Source organism: Petaurus breviceps, unplaced genomic scaffold, assembly GCF_028583685.1.
Source record: "Petaurus breviceps papuanus isolate PSGF00001 unplaced genomic scaffold, PetGlider_PUasm1.0 90650, whole genome shotgun sequence".
Taxonomy (NCBI): domain Eukaryota; kingdom Metazoa; phylum Chordata; class Mammalia; order Diprotodontia; family Petauridae; genus Petaurus; species Petaurus breviceps.
The window spans coordinates 3,258,177-3,274,196 of record NW_027187299.1 but is presented as its reverse complement, the minus strand read 5'-3'; the positions used below and the strand labels follow the sequence as shown (position 1 = coordinate 3,274,196).

The following is a 16,020-nucleotide window of genomic DNA, read 5'->3' as shown; positions in this document are numbered from 1 at the left end:
AGATACCAGAGTGCCTTACCATTTCCTTCTCCAGTTCATTTTACATATGAGGGAAGTGAGACAAACAGTAAATGACTTGCCCAGGGTCACACAGCTAGTAAATATCTTCCTGACTCCAGGTCCTGTACTCTATGCACTGTGTTACCTACCTCCCCTATTATCAATGGATGGAAGTTGAAAAGAGGCAAATTTAGACCTGATTTTAGGAAAACTTTCCTAACAACTAGAGTGATCAAAAAGTAAAACAGGCCATTTTGAGAGGTGATAGGTTCTACCTTCTTTGGGGTTTTCAAAAGCAAGTGCTGGATTATCATTCATCATGTATGTTATACAGGCTAATCCCTTTAATTTGTGGGTTGGGCTATGGCCATCAAAGTCCCTTTCAACCCCCAACCTCTGAGATTCTGGGATCTGTATTTTAGTATTATTTTTATTCAAGATTCTAGAGTTATACCTGTATATTCCATTTTAAATACAAGTTTATTGATTTTTGATGTTGTTGCCATTTCCCAATAACAAGCCCCACCCAACACATACAGAATTCTCCAGTGTAAGAAAGTAGCATATTTTTGCAATATAAACATATTGGTCATGCCCAGAAACAAATGTCCCATTCCACACCTATGGTTCACCACTTACATTTTTAGTTTTGGAAGATGCTCAAGATTTCTAGCTGATTTATAAATATTACTAAACCATAATACCCTCTTCTTGTACCTCAATTAATCTTATATTTTTTTCTTTATAGAAAAAAGCCACAAGGCTTAACACTTAAAAACTAATTAACATGTTCATCCTCTGCTAGGTCTTCTCACTTCACTTTCACAGTCAGAATAAGTTGCTTATCCCCCAGCAAAGCAAAGCCAAGCCTAATGAATTTCAGATTAACTCTCCACCTACCGGGCGTTAGAAACACAGTCACAATTTGATGGCTGACGGAGTAACTCTCCTTCCTTCTGATTCCCAGACTTCAAATAACAGGATCGAATTTCCCCTTTAAAAAACATCAAAATAGAAAATACAAAATTACATATGCATATGTATGTAAATTTCATTTTCCTTTTTAAAAAATATAGGGAAAATATTTAAAATTATTTTCTAGTATTAAAGATGGCAACTAGGGTAATTTCTTAAATCTTCCTAAAGAAGGAATGCATATCACAGTAGCCTATAAAGGTTTGGAAGACCTTTTAATAAAGAAATGCCCTTGTTTTCCTGAAATTTTACTTCCCCACTAAGAAATCTAAGTAATTATTCAATCTTACAACTTGTATTACAACTGAAATTACCTTATTCATTTTCTATATATATATTCCATGTAACAATGCCAATATCACACTAGATTATATACAACACTAAGAATGCCAGGTACACATGAAAGTTTGCTATTTTTTTTAAGTAATTGAAAGTATTTCTACAAAAATTTGTAGATATGGGATAGTGACATAATCTGGTTGGCTTATATTCTTTGTTAATAGTGATTATAGAGGAATGAGACTCTGAGTTCATCTATACATTTTACTCAGAAAGGTATCATGGATTGATGTGCCCCAGACAAACAAAATCAGATCACTTTTTGTATGTAAAATGTCCCAAAGTGTTTTATTAATGCAATAAGAAAATGATCCATGAGTTAATTTATGCAGCTGAAATGTGGTAAGTGGTACATGTCTATGTGATGTCAGGAATAAATATCATGAAGAGAGGCTCCCTAAAGAACTTGGAGTATTTTGATATGACTTTTGAGGTTATTTATTTAAGCATGTAAGTCAAAGTCACTTTCCTAAGCTTTCCATGATCTGAGGTCCATCAAGAAAGTAGCACAAATGTACTTGTTGACTAGTGGGGGAGAGAGAGAAACAAGGGGGAAGTATGTTACTTTGAGCTTGCAACTTGACCACCTTGTAAACACCCTGGGGTTTCAGCTTCATCATCTGTAAGATGACAGAGTTGGACTAGATGGTCTCTAAAACCCCTTTCAAACCTCATAATCTAGGGCTCTAAATATATGCTCATTTTCAGGACTCTGTATTCTATCTAGCCACTAGAAAGTGATCGATTTCTTAAGTAGTCAATGACATTTCTGGTAGAATCATAGAGTTGTAATGATGTGCTTTTGGCTTAACATATTTGTTCATGAAAAGGTCAGGAAAGTGTAGGGGGAAGAAGCAGGGACCTTGACTCCTGGTTTTAACATTATTCACGAGCTTTTCCTTCACCAAATATTCTACATGGAAAAATGGAAGAGAGTTAGGGTTTGAAAGCTGGAGAACATCAAACCTCAGAGCTGTTTGTAGTTCATATGATTATAGGATAATATATTTGGATCTGGGAGGGAATTTAGAAACCATTAGGTTTAATGCTATCACTTCAAAGATGAAAGATAAGAAGCAGAGTAAATAAGTGACTCACCTAAAGTCACAAAGCTAGTGTGAGATTCAAAGTCGTCTTTTTGACTCAAAGTCTAAACATTACCTGATTTATAGTCTATCCTTCAGAAATTAAAACTGAAAGGTATATGAAATGCTTACTCTAAGCTAGGATGAAATCTTTCACAGAGTGACTCAAGTCACTGCATTAAAGAGAGAAGTCCAGAGAGAAGACAAAGCTGAGGGAATTAGTTATCTGGGAAGACCCTCCTCTTTGGTTTAAAATGCTATGTGCCTGAGGTTGAGAATTTCCTACATAGGCAGTAAAAGGCTTCCATAGCCTTGACTAGATTCTGAGAGGACAAGAGAGGAGAATGTAAAACTCCAAGAAGGGAACACATTTTTACTGTTCCCAGGCCCATGTTTCTACCTTTGCTTAAAAAAAAAAGTTAGAAAAAGTTTAAAATTGAAGAATAACGGCAGTACTCATTCTTTCTTTGATTAAAAGAAACCCAAGGATTAAAGATTACAGTTGAGCTAGAAGCCTAAGGCATTGGAGTATCCATCAGAGCAACATTTGGCAAAGATTATCATTGGAGCAAAGAAGCCTCTGACCTACGAATGGCACAGATCATTGGTCCAGTCAAAATAGTATAAAAAGAGATAGGGTTTTACCCAAGATCACTCAGCCACTAAGAAGTATAGCCAGGGTTTGAAACCAAATCTACACATAGGCAACACATAGAGTGGTGTCTCTGTCCAACTCATAGCAGCACTGGTAAGAGAACTGAGGCCTATGGCCCTATATCCCAGTCAATACTTGCTTTATGTGACCATGAATTTTGTCTTAGGAAACTTAGAAACCTTCCTTAATTATATTAGCAACAATTGCAGAGACTTACCATGTTCATCAATGAAAACATGCATAGCATCTACAGGTATCTCATCTTGTAGAGATGTCTCCGGCCCACTTATAACTTGCAAGACAGAACTATCTTGCTGGGAAGTAACCCGGTAGATTATTTGTCTTTGTCTATTGCCCTGGAAACTTGATACACAAAACATTTTAAAACTACCATTAGGAGGCTCTTCAATAATAAACACACACACATGCATACACACATATACACACCTCTACCACCACCACCAAGTGTGACTGTAAACCAGATAGAATATTAGGACTCATATTATGTGAGCTCATTAGCACATTAATTAGAAAAACAAAAATGAGTTAATTGTCCTTACAGTGTAGTAATCTTGGCCGGTTCAGTAAGCACAGGACTAGCACTAGTGTGGTCTTGGCTTTGTACATCTGCTTTTCCTTGTTTAGAAATAGGGTCGCTGGGTTTTTCATTTTCCATGATTTCTTCCTTTTTCTCCAAAGGGTGGTTATCTGAAAAAAACATTCCTTTGAGTGTTAAGATAAAGAATTTGAATATATCTTATATTAATCCCAAGGGCATTAGTAGGATAGAAAAATAGAATGTTCAATAAATAAAATAGGATAGAAAAATAGAATGTTAAATAAATAAAAACAGTTTATAAATTCTCCTGATAAACTAGGGTAAAACTCCAGTAAGATTCTTTACCTTATCTTTCTTCCCACTCACTTCCACTTTGTCCATAGATATCTATCCAGAACTCTTGACTCTTCCATCCTCTCCAAAAGATTCCATTCATCTATCAATCAACACATATTTATTATGAACCTAACTATGTACAGGGTAGTGTGGTATAGTGAATCTCAGTTCAGGTCCTGCTTTTGACTATGTGACTCCCTGTGGGTCCATGAATGAGGAACTTCTCTCAGAGGCCAGGTAACTCTCGAAGACTACAATTTGTATGTGAGTAGAGTTCGAGTCTGTATCAGTGGCTTATAACATCGGCAGTTGTCCCACACTGATGAAGTCACAGGTAGCAGTCAGAAAGAAAATGGGGGGAGAGGGAGAGAGAGGGAGAGGGAAAAGGAGAGAGACAGAACAACAGGCAGAGATATACAGAGACAGAGAAAGAGAGAGAGAGACAGACAGACAGACAGATGCTGAGTCAGACAGAGACAGAGACAGGAAGACAGAGACAGAGAGAGAGAATATGAGAGAGAGGGGTTGCATACCTGCTCTCAAGAATCGTAGAAGTTAGATGGGGACACAAAGCAGTCATATTAAAATAAATTAAAAATTTTAATAAATATAGTATTTATAATATATAATAAAATTAAAAATTAAAACAAATTAAAATAAATTTTAAAATTTTAATTTAATTTAAAAATTAATAAATAAATAAATAAAAGTTCACCACAATAACACAATTGCCTTGTCCTACCAGGGATCCTGCTCTGCAATTTCATTATTTAAAAGGTTGTAACGATATAGTGGAAAAAACACTAAATTGGGAGTTAAGGGACCTAACTCAAGAGCTCGATTATTTATTGCTTGTGAGGCTTACATTCAATTCACAAACCTCAGTTTCCTAAGCTAGGAAGTGGGGATAATAATATCTGCCTATTTATATGACAGGATTGTTGTAAGGACCAAATAGGGATAATATATGTAAAAACACCAGGAAACATTAAAGGCCTAAAGTGTTTAAGTCTAAGATATTCTTATTATTAAATGGGTTCTTGATGTCCTGCCAGCTTACACTCATGCCAGAGCACATGAACCATGTGAAGTATCTTCAGTGGCTCATTTTGAATTATTCAAATATCAGAATTTGAGGCTTGGAAGAGATCTCAAAGACCATCTAATCCAATGCATGCAACCAAAAGAAATTTCCTGTAACAGCTGACAAGCAGGTATTGAGCTTTTGCCTGAAGACTTCCAAGGTGTGAGAATCCATTGCTTCTCTGGGTAGTTGATTCCACTTTTGAATAGCTCTCATTATTTATTTTTAAAGTAATTGGGGTTAAGTAACTTGCCCAAGGTTACATGGCCAGGTTTTCTGTGTGGGTGTTAAGTGTCTGAGGCCAGAACCAATCCGGGTCCTCCTAACTCCAGGGCTGGTGCTCTACTCACTGCACCACCTAGCTGCCCCAAGCTCTCATTATTTAGAAGTTTTTTCCTAATGTCTTCTCTAAGGTTGCCTCATTGCAATTTCCACTCATTCCTTTAGGGTTCTGCCCTCTGGTCCCAAACAGAACAGTTATAGTGCCTTCTCTACATGGTAGTCCTACAGATACTTCAAGACAGTTGTCATGTCCCCTGGAGCCTCCTTTACTACAGGCTAATTCGAGTTCCTTCAACAGACCTCGGATGACATGAACTCACAGCTCTTTACCATCCTTACAGTCTTACTCTAGACCCTCTCCAACTTAATTGTCATTCTTAAATCATGGTATACAGAACTGAACACAATATTCCAGATGAAGTCTGACCAGGATAAAAAATAAAAAAGTAGGACTGTCTCCTCATTAAACCTGGAAACTACTTCCCCTTTAATCTACCCAAGAGTACATTAGGTCAGATAGGTGGCACAGGGGATAGAGCATTGGACCTGGAGTCAGGAGGACCTGAGTTCAAATGTGGCCTTGGATACTCACTAGCCCTGTGACCCTGAGCAAGTCATTTAACCCTGTTTGCCTCAGTTCCTCATCTGTAAAAAGAGCTGGAGAAGGGAACAGCAAACATTTCCAGTATTTTTGCCAAGAAAACCCTAAATGGCTTCATGGGAGAATTGGACTACACTGAAATGACTCAATGGCAACAGAGAGTACATGAACTTTTTTGATTACTACAACACACTGCTGCATTAATTAGGTGCTTCATTATAAGTAGATCTCAGCAAAATTAAGTTTATTTCTCAAACAGAATACTTACCTTTCAACAATTTCAAGTATTTAGTATTTTTTAAAATGTGAGTGAAATGCCTCATTTGTTCTAGGCAATGAAATGTAGGAAGTGGCATATGTTGCCCATATATCAATAATAAATCCTATACAGAGAGATACCCTTAAGAATTGGTGCTATATATTAGCCACTGTGGTTATGTTTTGATATGAAATATGAAGTGTTAGTGTTTTTTGAAGTACATAAAGCAAAATCACTTCCCTAAGGTTTCTACAATCTGAGGTTCCATGAAGAAAGTAGCACAGATTTGCTGACTGGTAAAGGGTGAAAAAGAAGGAAAGGGAAAGTGTATGACTTTGAGCTTGCCACATGTGACCACTCTGTAGGCTCTCTGGAGCTTCACATTTACTATTTTTAAGACCCATGATACTAACAGGGGTCTATTTCAGAAGAAAAGACAAGCCTTCAATGCCTAGATAAGTTAGATTGAAAGTAAATTTTGTTATGCATTATATATTAAGCACTATAGGGCTTCCAAGGAAGTAAGGCTCTGCCCTCAACACATGTGTCACGTAGATAATTATAAGGCTAATATTCCACAGACATTATTACATCCTTAGGATCCTCTTAAAATTTGAGATCAAAGCAAAAGATTTGGTGTACCGTGGCTTCACAGAATAGCTTATGCATTATTACTTGAGGTGATAAACTTTTAGTGATACATTCTTTCTCCCTCTGCTGATGGAATCCTAGTAATCATTTTCAAGTGGAACAGAAACACTATAGAGCTTCCATGATCACTAACACCAAATATTCACTAATCCCCTGGATAGATGACAAAGTGGTCACTTGGGTAAATTAGTTCTTGGCATTGTTAGCCTATAAGCCTGGGAGAAGAGAATTGCTGAATATTTGACACTTTGGTCAACCAATTCAACTAACATTTATTAAGAATCTTCTATGTGCCAAGCACTCTGATAGGCAATGATGATATAAAGATAAAAGTGCAATAGTCTGGGGGAGATAACGTGTATGTGTATATGCATATATGTATGTGTATCTCTTTATATCATTTATATAAAAGTATACGCATATATGAATACAAACTCCTGCATAGTGACACATGTAAAATCAATACAAGGTAGTTTTGGGAGGAAGAGAACTAATATTTAGGGTGACCAGGAAACACTGTCGCTCCCCCCCCCCATCTCTGCTTATTGGCTTCCCTAATTTCCTTAAAGTCCCATCTTCAACAAGAAATCTTTCCCAGACTCTCCTAATTCCAATACTTCTCTCTGTTAATTATTTCCAATTTATTCTGTATGTAGCTTGGTTTAATATATCTGTTTGTTGTCATTCCAATTAAATTATGAGCTTATTGAAGGCAGAGACTGTCTTTTGCCTCTTTTTATATCTGTGGTGCTTAGCAAGATGCCAGTCACATAGTAGACGCTTAGTAAATGGTGGAAGACATTGACTGGTTGACAACATTGAAGTTAATTTCAAGATAATCATTAGGAAAGCCCACTAAACTGGGTCCAAGTTCTTGATAGGTTACTTCCCAGTGGCGGGTAAACCAGACTTTCTTTTAATGCATACATTCAATGTGTTGTTGACCTAGATTTATCTCCAAAAGTCATTCTAGAAAATCATTATTTATTTTATCTTACATATGACAATAAATATCCCAAAAATATTCTTGAAAGCTATCCATTAGATGATAGCAGCTCAACAGAAAAATGTTTAGAATTCATCTGTCACTTTTTCTGGGTTTATTTTCTGTTTTTAAATAACACTTTGACTAACTGCTATGATAAACAGACTTAGCCAAAGATAAACAAATACAAAAATTCATGACCCTAGATATACAAGTGAGGTAAACATAAATTTATAACACACATATGAACCCCCTACTCAATGTGTACATGTGCTTATAGTACTGTCTCACTGGGTGTTTTTAATAAAAAATATTTTAACTTCTTCATGTCTCAATCTCTGCAACTTCAGCTCATTTGCTTTTCTGGCGCATGGCTTATCATAGCTGTAAAAACTAGAACAATCAACAAAAGGTCCAGAACATTAATGGAGTTAATGAAAAGACATGCTAGGGAACATGGCCTAGCCATACTAGATTTTAAACTGTATTATATAGCAGGAGTCATCAAAACTATTTGGTACTGGCTGAGGAATAGAGTAGTGGATCAGTGGAATAGATTAGGTACATGAGACCCAGCAGTCAATGACTATAGTAATCTACTGTTTGATAAACACAAAGACCCCAGATTCTGGGCTAAGAACTCAATATTTGACAAAAACTGCTGGGGAAACTGAAAAATAGGATGGCATAAACTGGGCATAGACCAATATCTTACACTGTATACAAAATCAAGTCTAAATGGGTGCATGATCTACATACAAAGGTTGATACTATAAGCAATCTGGGAGAGCAAGGAATAGTTTACCTCTCAGATTAATGGAGTAGGGAAAAATTTATATCCAAATAAGAATTAGAGAGCATTATGAAATGCAAAATAGACAATTTTGATTACATTAAATTGAAAGGTTTCTGTACAAACAAAGCCAAGGTAACCAAGATTAGGAGGGAAGTGGAAAATTGGGGAAGAATTTTTATAACCAGTGTCTCTGATAAAGGACTCATTTCTAAATTATACAGAAAATTGAGTCAAATTTATAAGGATACAAATCATTACCCAATTGATAAATGGTCAAAGGATATGAATAGGAAGTTTTCAGAGGAAGAAATTAAAGATATCTATAAGCATATGAAAAATGCTCTAAATCACTGTTGATTAGAGAAATGCAAATCAAAACAACTCTGAGGTACCACATCTCTCCAGTCATATTGGCTAAAATGACAAAAGAGGAAACTGATAAATGCTGGAGAGGATGTGAAAAAAATTGGAACACTAATGCATTGTTGGCTGAGTTGTTAACTGATCCAACCATTCTGGAGAGCAATTTGGAACTATGCCAAAGGTCTATAAAAATGTGTGTGCCCTTTGACTAGGGCTGTATCCCAAAGAGATCGTACAAGTAGGAGGAGGACCTGTATGTACAAAAAATATTTATAGCAGTTCTTTTTATGATGGCAAAGAATTGGAAATCAAGGGGATGTCCATCAATTGGAGAATGGCTAAAAAGCTGTGGTATATGAATGTAATGGAATACTATTGTGCTATGAGAAATGAGGAGCAGATAGACTTCCTAATAACCTGGAGAGACTTATATAAGCTGATGCTGAGTGAGGAGAGCAGAACCAGGAGAACTTTGTACACAATTACAGACACATCATATCTGTGATGACTAACTTTGAAAGACTGGGCTCCTCTCAGCAATGAAAGATTATAAGACAACTCCAAAAAGTTCATGATGGAAAGGGATATCCACATCCAAAGAAGACAACTACCGAGTATGAATTCAGATTGAAGCAAACTACTTGCTTTTCTTCTTTTGAATTTTGTTTCATTTTGTTGCTTCTTTCTCATTGTTTACTCCATTGGTTACAACTCTTCTTTACAACTTGACTAATGTTTAATGTAAAGGTATTTATAGAACCTATATTGGATTGCATGCCACCATGTGGGGGGTAGGGGGAAGAGAAGGAGGGGAAAATGGTTTGGAACTCAAGGGATTATGGAATTGAATGTTGTAAACTAAAAGTAAATAAGTAAATAAAAATAGAATAAAAGAGAATAATCAAAACTAAAACAATAAAAGAGTCAAACTTGAGCTAGAGAAAATAAATAGTTCCTTAAGTAAGTTCTTTGAGAACAGTGATATATTTTCCCAAAGATATCATAGGAAAGGGAAAAGGACCTGCATATACAAAAATATTTATAACAGTTCTTTATGTGGCGGCAAAGAATTGGAAATTTGAAGGGATGCCCATTAACTTGGGAATTTTTGAACAAGTTGTGGTATATGAATGTAATGGAATACTATTGTGCTTTAAGAAATGATACGCTGCCAGATTTTGGAAAAACCTGGAAAGACTTACATAAACTGATGCTGAGTGAAGTGAGCAGACCCAGGAGAACGTTGTACACAGTAACAACAATATTGTGTGATGATCAACTATGATTTACTTGACTCTTCTCAGCAATACAAAGATGCAAAGCAAGTTCCAAAAGACTCATGATGGAAAATGCTATCCACATCCAGAGAAAGAACTATGGAATCAGAATGGAAATCAAAGCATACTATTTTCATTTTTATTTTGTTTTTCATGGCCTTTCCCTTTTGTTCTGTTTCTTCTTTCACAATATAACTAACGTAGAAATATATTTATATGATTGCACATGTATAGCCTATATCAGATTGCTTGCTATTTTGAGGAGGAGGGCTGAGAGGGAAGGAGGAAAAATTTGGAACTCAAATTTTTTATTAAAACAATTAATGTTGAAAATTATCTTTACGTGTAATTGGAAAAAATAAAATACTTTTTCTAAACAAAAAAGAACAGTGACAGTTTTGATTTTTGTCTGTGTAACTCCAGTACCAACGATGGTGCCTTATACATAGCCAGTACTTTTTAATAAATGTTTGTTCGATTTGAATGAAAATTTCAGATGAATTTTACAATATGAAGTATAGGATAGTCTTTTTTTCAGGGATATTATTATTGTCATCACTTTCATCAGTATTGTGTTGCTTCCATTAAAAGAAAGGACTAACAAAATTTTTGAAGCCTTATAAACACAATTTGGAGCTGATACTGATAAATTATAAAAACAACCTCCTAAGGTTAAAATTTGAGATGAATTAGGTGATATAATTTCATCTATCAAAGTATAAAATCAAAGTATAAATCTTAGAAGACTTACAAGAGAGCACAAAAAATTTCCAGGCATCACAGGAAGTGTGTCTTACTGGATTCTCTTTAGTTCCCCTGGCTTTGCTTGTCTTTCAAAAGTAAAAAGACTCTGCTAATTCTCATCCTTCCTGCCACTGATCCATTTCCCTCCCTAACAACATAGCTCCTTCTTGTTTTCACTCTAATCTTTCTTCATTTTGGAGATTATCTATCTATCTATCTATCTATCTATCTATCTATCTAATCTATCAATCTCTCCCTCTATCTCTCTATATGTATATGTGTGTATCTGCATAACTATATACACATACTACATACACATACATACATGCATATACATCCATATATACATAAACTGGGCATAGACCAATATCTTACACCTTATACAAAATCAAGTCTAAATGGGTGCACGATCTACATATAAAGGTTGATACTATAAGCAATCTGGGAGAGCAAAGAATAGTTTACCTGTCAGATTTATAGAGTAGGGAAAAATTTATATCCAAACAAGAATTAGAGAGCATTATGAAATGCACAATCGATAATTTTGATTATATTAAATTGAAAGGTTTCTGTACAAATAAAGCCAAGGTAACCAAGATTAGGAGGGAAGTGGATGTATATGTATATGTATATCTATGGATATGTGTATATATGTATGTATATGTATATCTATATAACATATATAAACACATACATACACACACAAAATGTATATATAATGTGTGTATGTATAATTCCTTTAAAGTTCCCACCTACCATTTTGTATGGGGTTATAAATTCATAGAAAAACTAAATGTTTGAGCTGGAAGGGATCTTAGAGGTTATATAATTGTTGCAGAGTACAGCAGAGGAAAATAAAATCCAGAAAAGTTAAATTAAATGACCCTTCTAAGTCACATTGTTGGTAGTGGTACAACTAGGGTCACACTGACAAACAAACTTAAGACAGTCTCCATTTCCCATCAATCCTTCTCCCTCTTGTGTGCCCATCCAACTATCTAACTTTTATGATGTCCTGTTTACCACAAATGGGCTTGTCAAAAGCTTTAGCAAAACCAGAAATCAGGTAGACAGAAAGACAGGCTGATAATGAATATAGGTAACATTTATATAGTCTTTTAAGGTTTTTAAAAGTGCTTTATACCCATTATCTTACTTGATCACTGTAGCAACTATGTGAGGCAGATATTAAAGGTACCATTATTGTTAAAACTACATTATGCTTGACCTATTACTAGTTCATCATTCAACTCTCTCTTCTCTGTCTCTCTCTCTGTCTCTCTCTCTCTCTCTCTCTCTCTCTCTCTCTCTCTCTCTCTCTGTCTCTCTCTCTGTCTCTGTCTCTCTGTCTCTCTCTCTCTCTCCTCCTCCTCCTCCTCCTCCCTCCCTCTTTCCCCCTCCTCTCCCCGCTCCCTCTCTCCTCAACCCTTCACAACTTTGCTTCAGTCCCAACCCCACTACTGACATTTACCTCTAAACAGACCACCAATGAAATTCACATCATTAAATCAAAAGGCTTTTTCTCAGGCCTCATCCTCCTTGACTTTGCTAAAGCATGACACATTATTGATTACATTCTCCTTCTAGATGCTCTTACTGTTAAGATTTATCCCTAGGGGATAACAGATGGCTGTGTGGACAGGACATAATACTTATATAGCTATCTGCAATTATTAATGATATCCCTGGGCTATTTAAAGTGCCAGCCCATTCAGCTGATGCTAGATATAACATAGTTTGCCATGATGGGGAGGTATGGGTCTTGGGTGTGTTTGTGTAAGATCTTGGATCACCAGTTTGAATGTATAGAATGTAATGGGGTAATGAAGAGAAAGAATGGAGTATGGAATAGTTATCGTATACATGAAAAACTGGAGTTAAATACTAGGGAATGCCAGACTCTGTGCTAGGTACTGGGGACAAAAAGATAAAAAATGAAAATAAACTCTGATCTCAAGGAGCTTACATTATAATGTAAAAAAAAAACACAAAGAAAGATAATAAAATATAAACTATATGCTAAGCAACTGTCTTGTTTAGGTTTTTAAGGAAGGGGGTGTATGATGACAATGGGGTACATGGAAGTTTCTAAGGTTAAGCATGGGTTAGTGACACCTATCTGTGTATCTAGGCAGTGAGGTGGTGTACTACAGGTCCTAGTGTCAATTTTCATCAAATGAAATCAGCAGTTTGGGAGCTATAATAACCACTCCCTGGCAAATGTAAACAATTGATTGGCACAGATTTGGGCCCATAGTAATCTTCCACATGGAAAAAGAATGGGGGGGGAGGAAGGAGTGGAAGGGATGAGTGAATGTGGAATTGAGTGAGTGACTGAGCTTCAGAGTGTATGCATAGTTACATATCATTTACCTTCCTTGAATTCCTGACATAGCATGCTCTCCTGGTTTTCTTTCTAAATCTTCAAGCCTCATTTTTTTTGTCTCCCTCACTGGCTTTTCCTCCATGACCTATTAATGTTAAGTATATGAGTTACTGCCAAGGTTCTGCTTTTGCTCTCTTTGTTCTTACTCTTAGTCATCTGTCTCATTCCCTTAACTTCATTTTTTACCTGTGTATAGATGAATTATGGTAGAAAATACAGGAACTAGAGGGGGAAAACATAGTAGAAAGTGATTGAGTATTGATCAGTGAAGTAAACATTCCAGCAATACAGTCTTGGGATTATACTAAAATTAGAAATGCAAATTAAAACAATGAGATTTCACCTCACTCCCAAGGATGACAGAAGATAAATAACAATTGCTGGAGGGGCTATAGAAGACAGCCATCATTTTGGAAAGCAGTTTGAGACTATACCTAAGACATTAAGTAGCACATACCTTTTGACCCAGTGGTGCTACTATGTACCCAAAAGAGGTCAAGAACAGAAAGAAAGAATTCTTGTATGTGAAAATATGCATAGCAACAATGTTTTTGGTCATAGCAAGGAAGAGGAAACAAAGTGGATAGTCATCAATTCAGATATAGTTAAACAAATTATGGGATATAATGTAATGGAATATTATGGTGAAATAAGAAATGACAAACATGATAGATTTAGAGAAACCTAGAAAGATTTGTATGAATTGACAGCCAGTAAAATGATCAGAATCAAATTTACACAATGACTATAATAATGTGAAGAAAATAACTTCTAGTAATGTCAAGACTCTGATCAATGCAATCACCGATTATGACTTCAAAAGATTGATTAGGAAATGTCATTTTCATTTCTTGACAGAGAGGTGATGGACTTGAGGTGCTAATGAGATATACATTTTTAGACATAGCCAATGTGTTTGTTTTTAATCTATACTTATTTGTTATAAAGGTAGGGTTTCTGCATTGAAGGAGAGTGGGAATTGGTGGGCAATAATAATAATGCTAAAACAGAAAAGAAACATTTTTAAGTATATAAAAGAGAGCAGGGGAAGTCCAGAAGGGGACAGAAATGGGGTAGTTTTGCTACTGCTATATTATACTTAAATATATACTTTAAAAGCCATACATAACAGAAGGTTACAATTTCATATACAATCTTCTTCTATTCCTTGTATGTTGGCATGTTTGTGCTTGTCAAGTCAAGTTGATAAGCATTTACAAAGTGCCAGGCACTAAAGTGCTGGGAATATAAGGAAAGGCAAAAATGTACTCCTTCCAAAGAGCTCACAGTCTAATGGGGAAGACAACATGCCAAAAATGTATAAGCAATAGATATAAAGGATAAATTGGACATAATCAATAGAGGGAGGGCTGGAAAAGGTTTTTTTGTAGAAACTGGGGTTTTAGCTAGGACTTTAATGAAGTGAGGGAAACCAGGAGACAGAAGAGAAGGGAGAGCATTCTAAATGTGATATAGCTAGAGAAAAAGCACAGAATGAAGAGATGGACTCTATTGTTGGAGGAACAGGAAAGAGGCCAATGTCATTGGATTTTCGAGTATTCAGGTGTGAGTAGAGGAAGACTAGAAAAGGAGAAGGGAATCAACTGAATATTTCTTAAATTCATAAAAAGGAAACATTAAAATATTCCCATACATGCTAACCAGAAGATGAGAAAATAGATGAGTTCAAGAAAGATCACAAACTTGACACAGAGTTATAATAAAATAGTGGTGGGATATTTGATCTGGATATCTATTAGAATACACTCTGTCAAAAACAGAGCTACTGATAAATTCTTAGCTTGCCTTAATTACCTGAAAATGTGGGAAAGGGGACAAGGAAAAATGCTATTTTGTATTCTGATTCTGAACAAAATCGAGTTGCTCAAATAGAAGTGACATAAACTTTGGAAGGGAGTGATCATTCTATTTTAAGGCATCTAGGTAGCACTGTGGATAGAGCACTGGGTCTGGAGGCAGGGAGTCTTGAGTTCAAATTTGACTTCAAACTCTTACTAGCTGTGTGACCTTGATCAAGCCAAATAACTTCTCTTTGCCTCATTTTCCTCTACTGGAAAATGGGGATAATAACAGTACCTACCTCACAAAGTTGTTGTGAAGATCAAATGAGTTGATATTTGTAAAGCACTTATAGTGCCTAGCACATAATAACGGGGCCAAGAAAGATAGGAAGTTCTCCAAAGTGAAATTCCATAATAACCAAAGGTAGCATTTACTATGAAGACAAGGGGGATCTACCTAAAGAGACGGGAAGACTTCCATCAACCGATTCATATTTTGAAAAGACAGAGGTAAAAAAGAATGAATGCAAAAGCGTCACAGCAGTCCTTTAAGAATAGTGTCAGAAATACTAAAACTTCAAAGAAGATGAAACTGGTATGAATAATAGGAACAGTGAAAGGGCTTTTTTTTTAGCTGTAAGGGGAAAATCAAAAAAGGGGCAAGACCACTGCTAAGGGTGGATAGGAAAAAAACAGGAAAAGACAGAAATGTCCAGGGTTGTTTTCTGTTTTTCTTGATCAATAAGAGAGGCAGCATGGTTTCTGAAAAGGAAGCTTATTAGGATACCTGAATTCAAGTCCCACCTTTGACACAAACTGACTCTGGGCAAATCATAAAATT

At 35.9% G+C, this 16,020-nt stretch overlaps 1 protein-coding gene across 1 annotated transcript in view; it reads right to left on the bottom strand.

Moving 5' to 3' along the window:
• Nucleotides 1–16,020, bottom strand: part of PCNX2 (pecanex 2) — a 395,419-nt gene that overhangs the window by 336,402 nt on the left and 42,997 nt on the right. The window contains exons 6-8 of the mRNA XM_069064863.1: nucleotides 3,615–3,762; nucleotides 3,272–3,417; nucleotides 901–994 (exon numbers count right to left, since the gene is read on the bottom strand). Of these exons, the coding sequence (XP_068920964.1) occupies nucleotides 901–994; nucleotides 3,272–3,417; nucleotides 3,615–3,762 (388 nt within the window). The remainder of the gene's footprint in view (nucleotides 1–900; nucleotides 995–3,271; nucleotides 3,418–3,614; nucleotides 3,763–16,020) is intronic.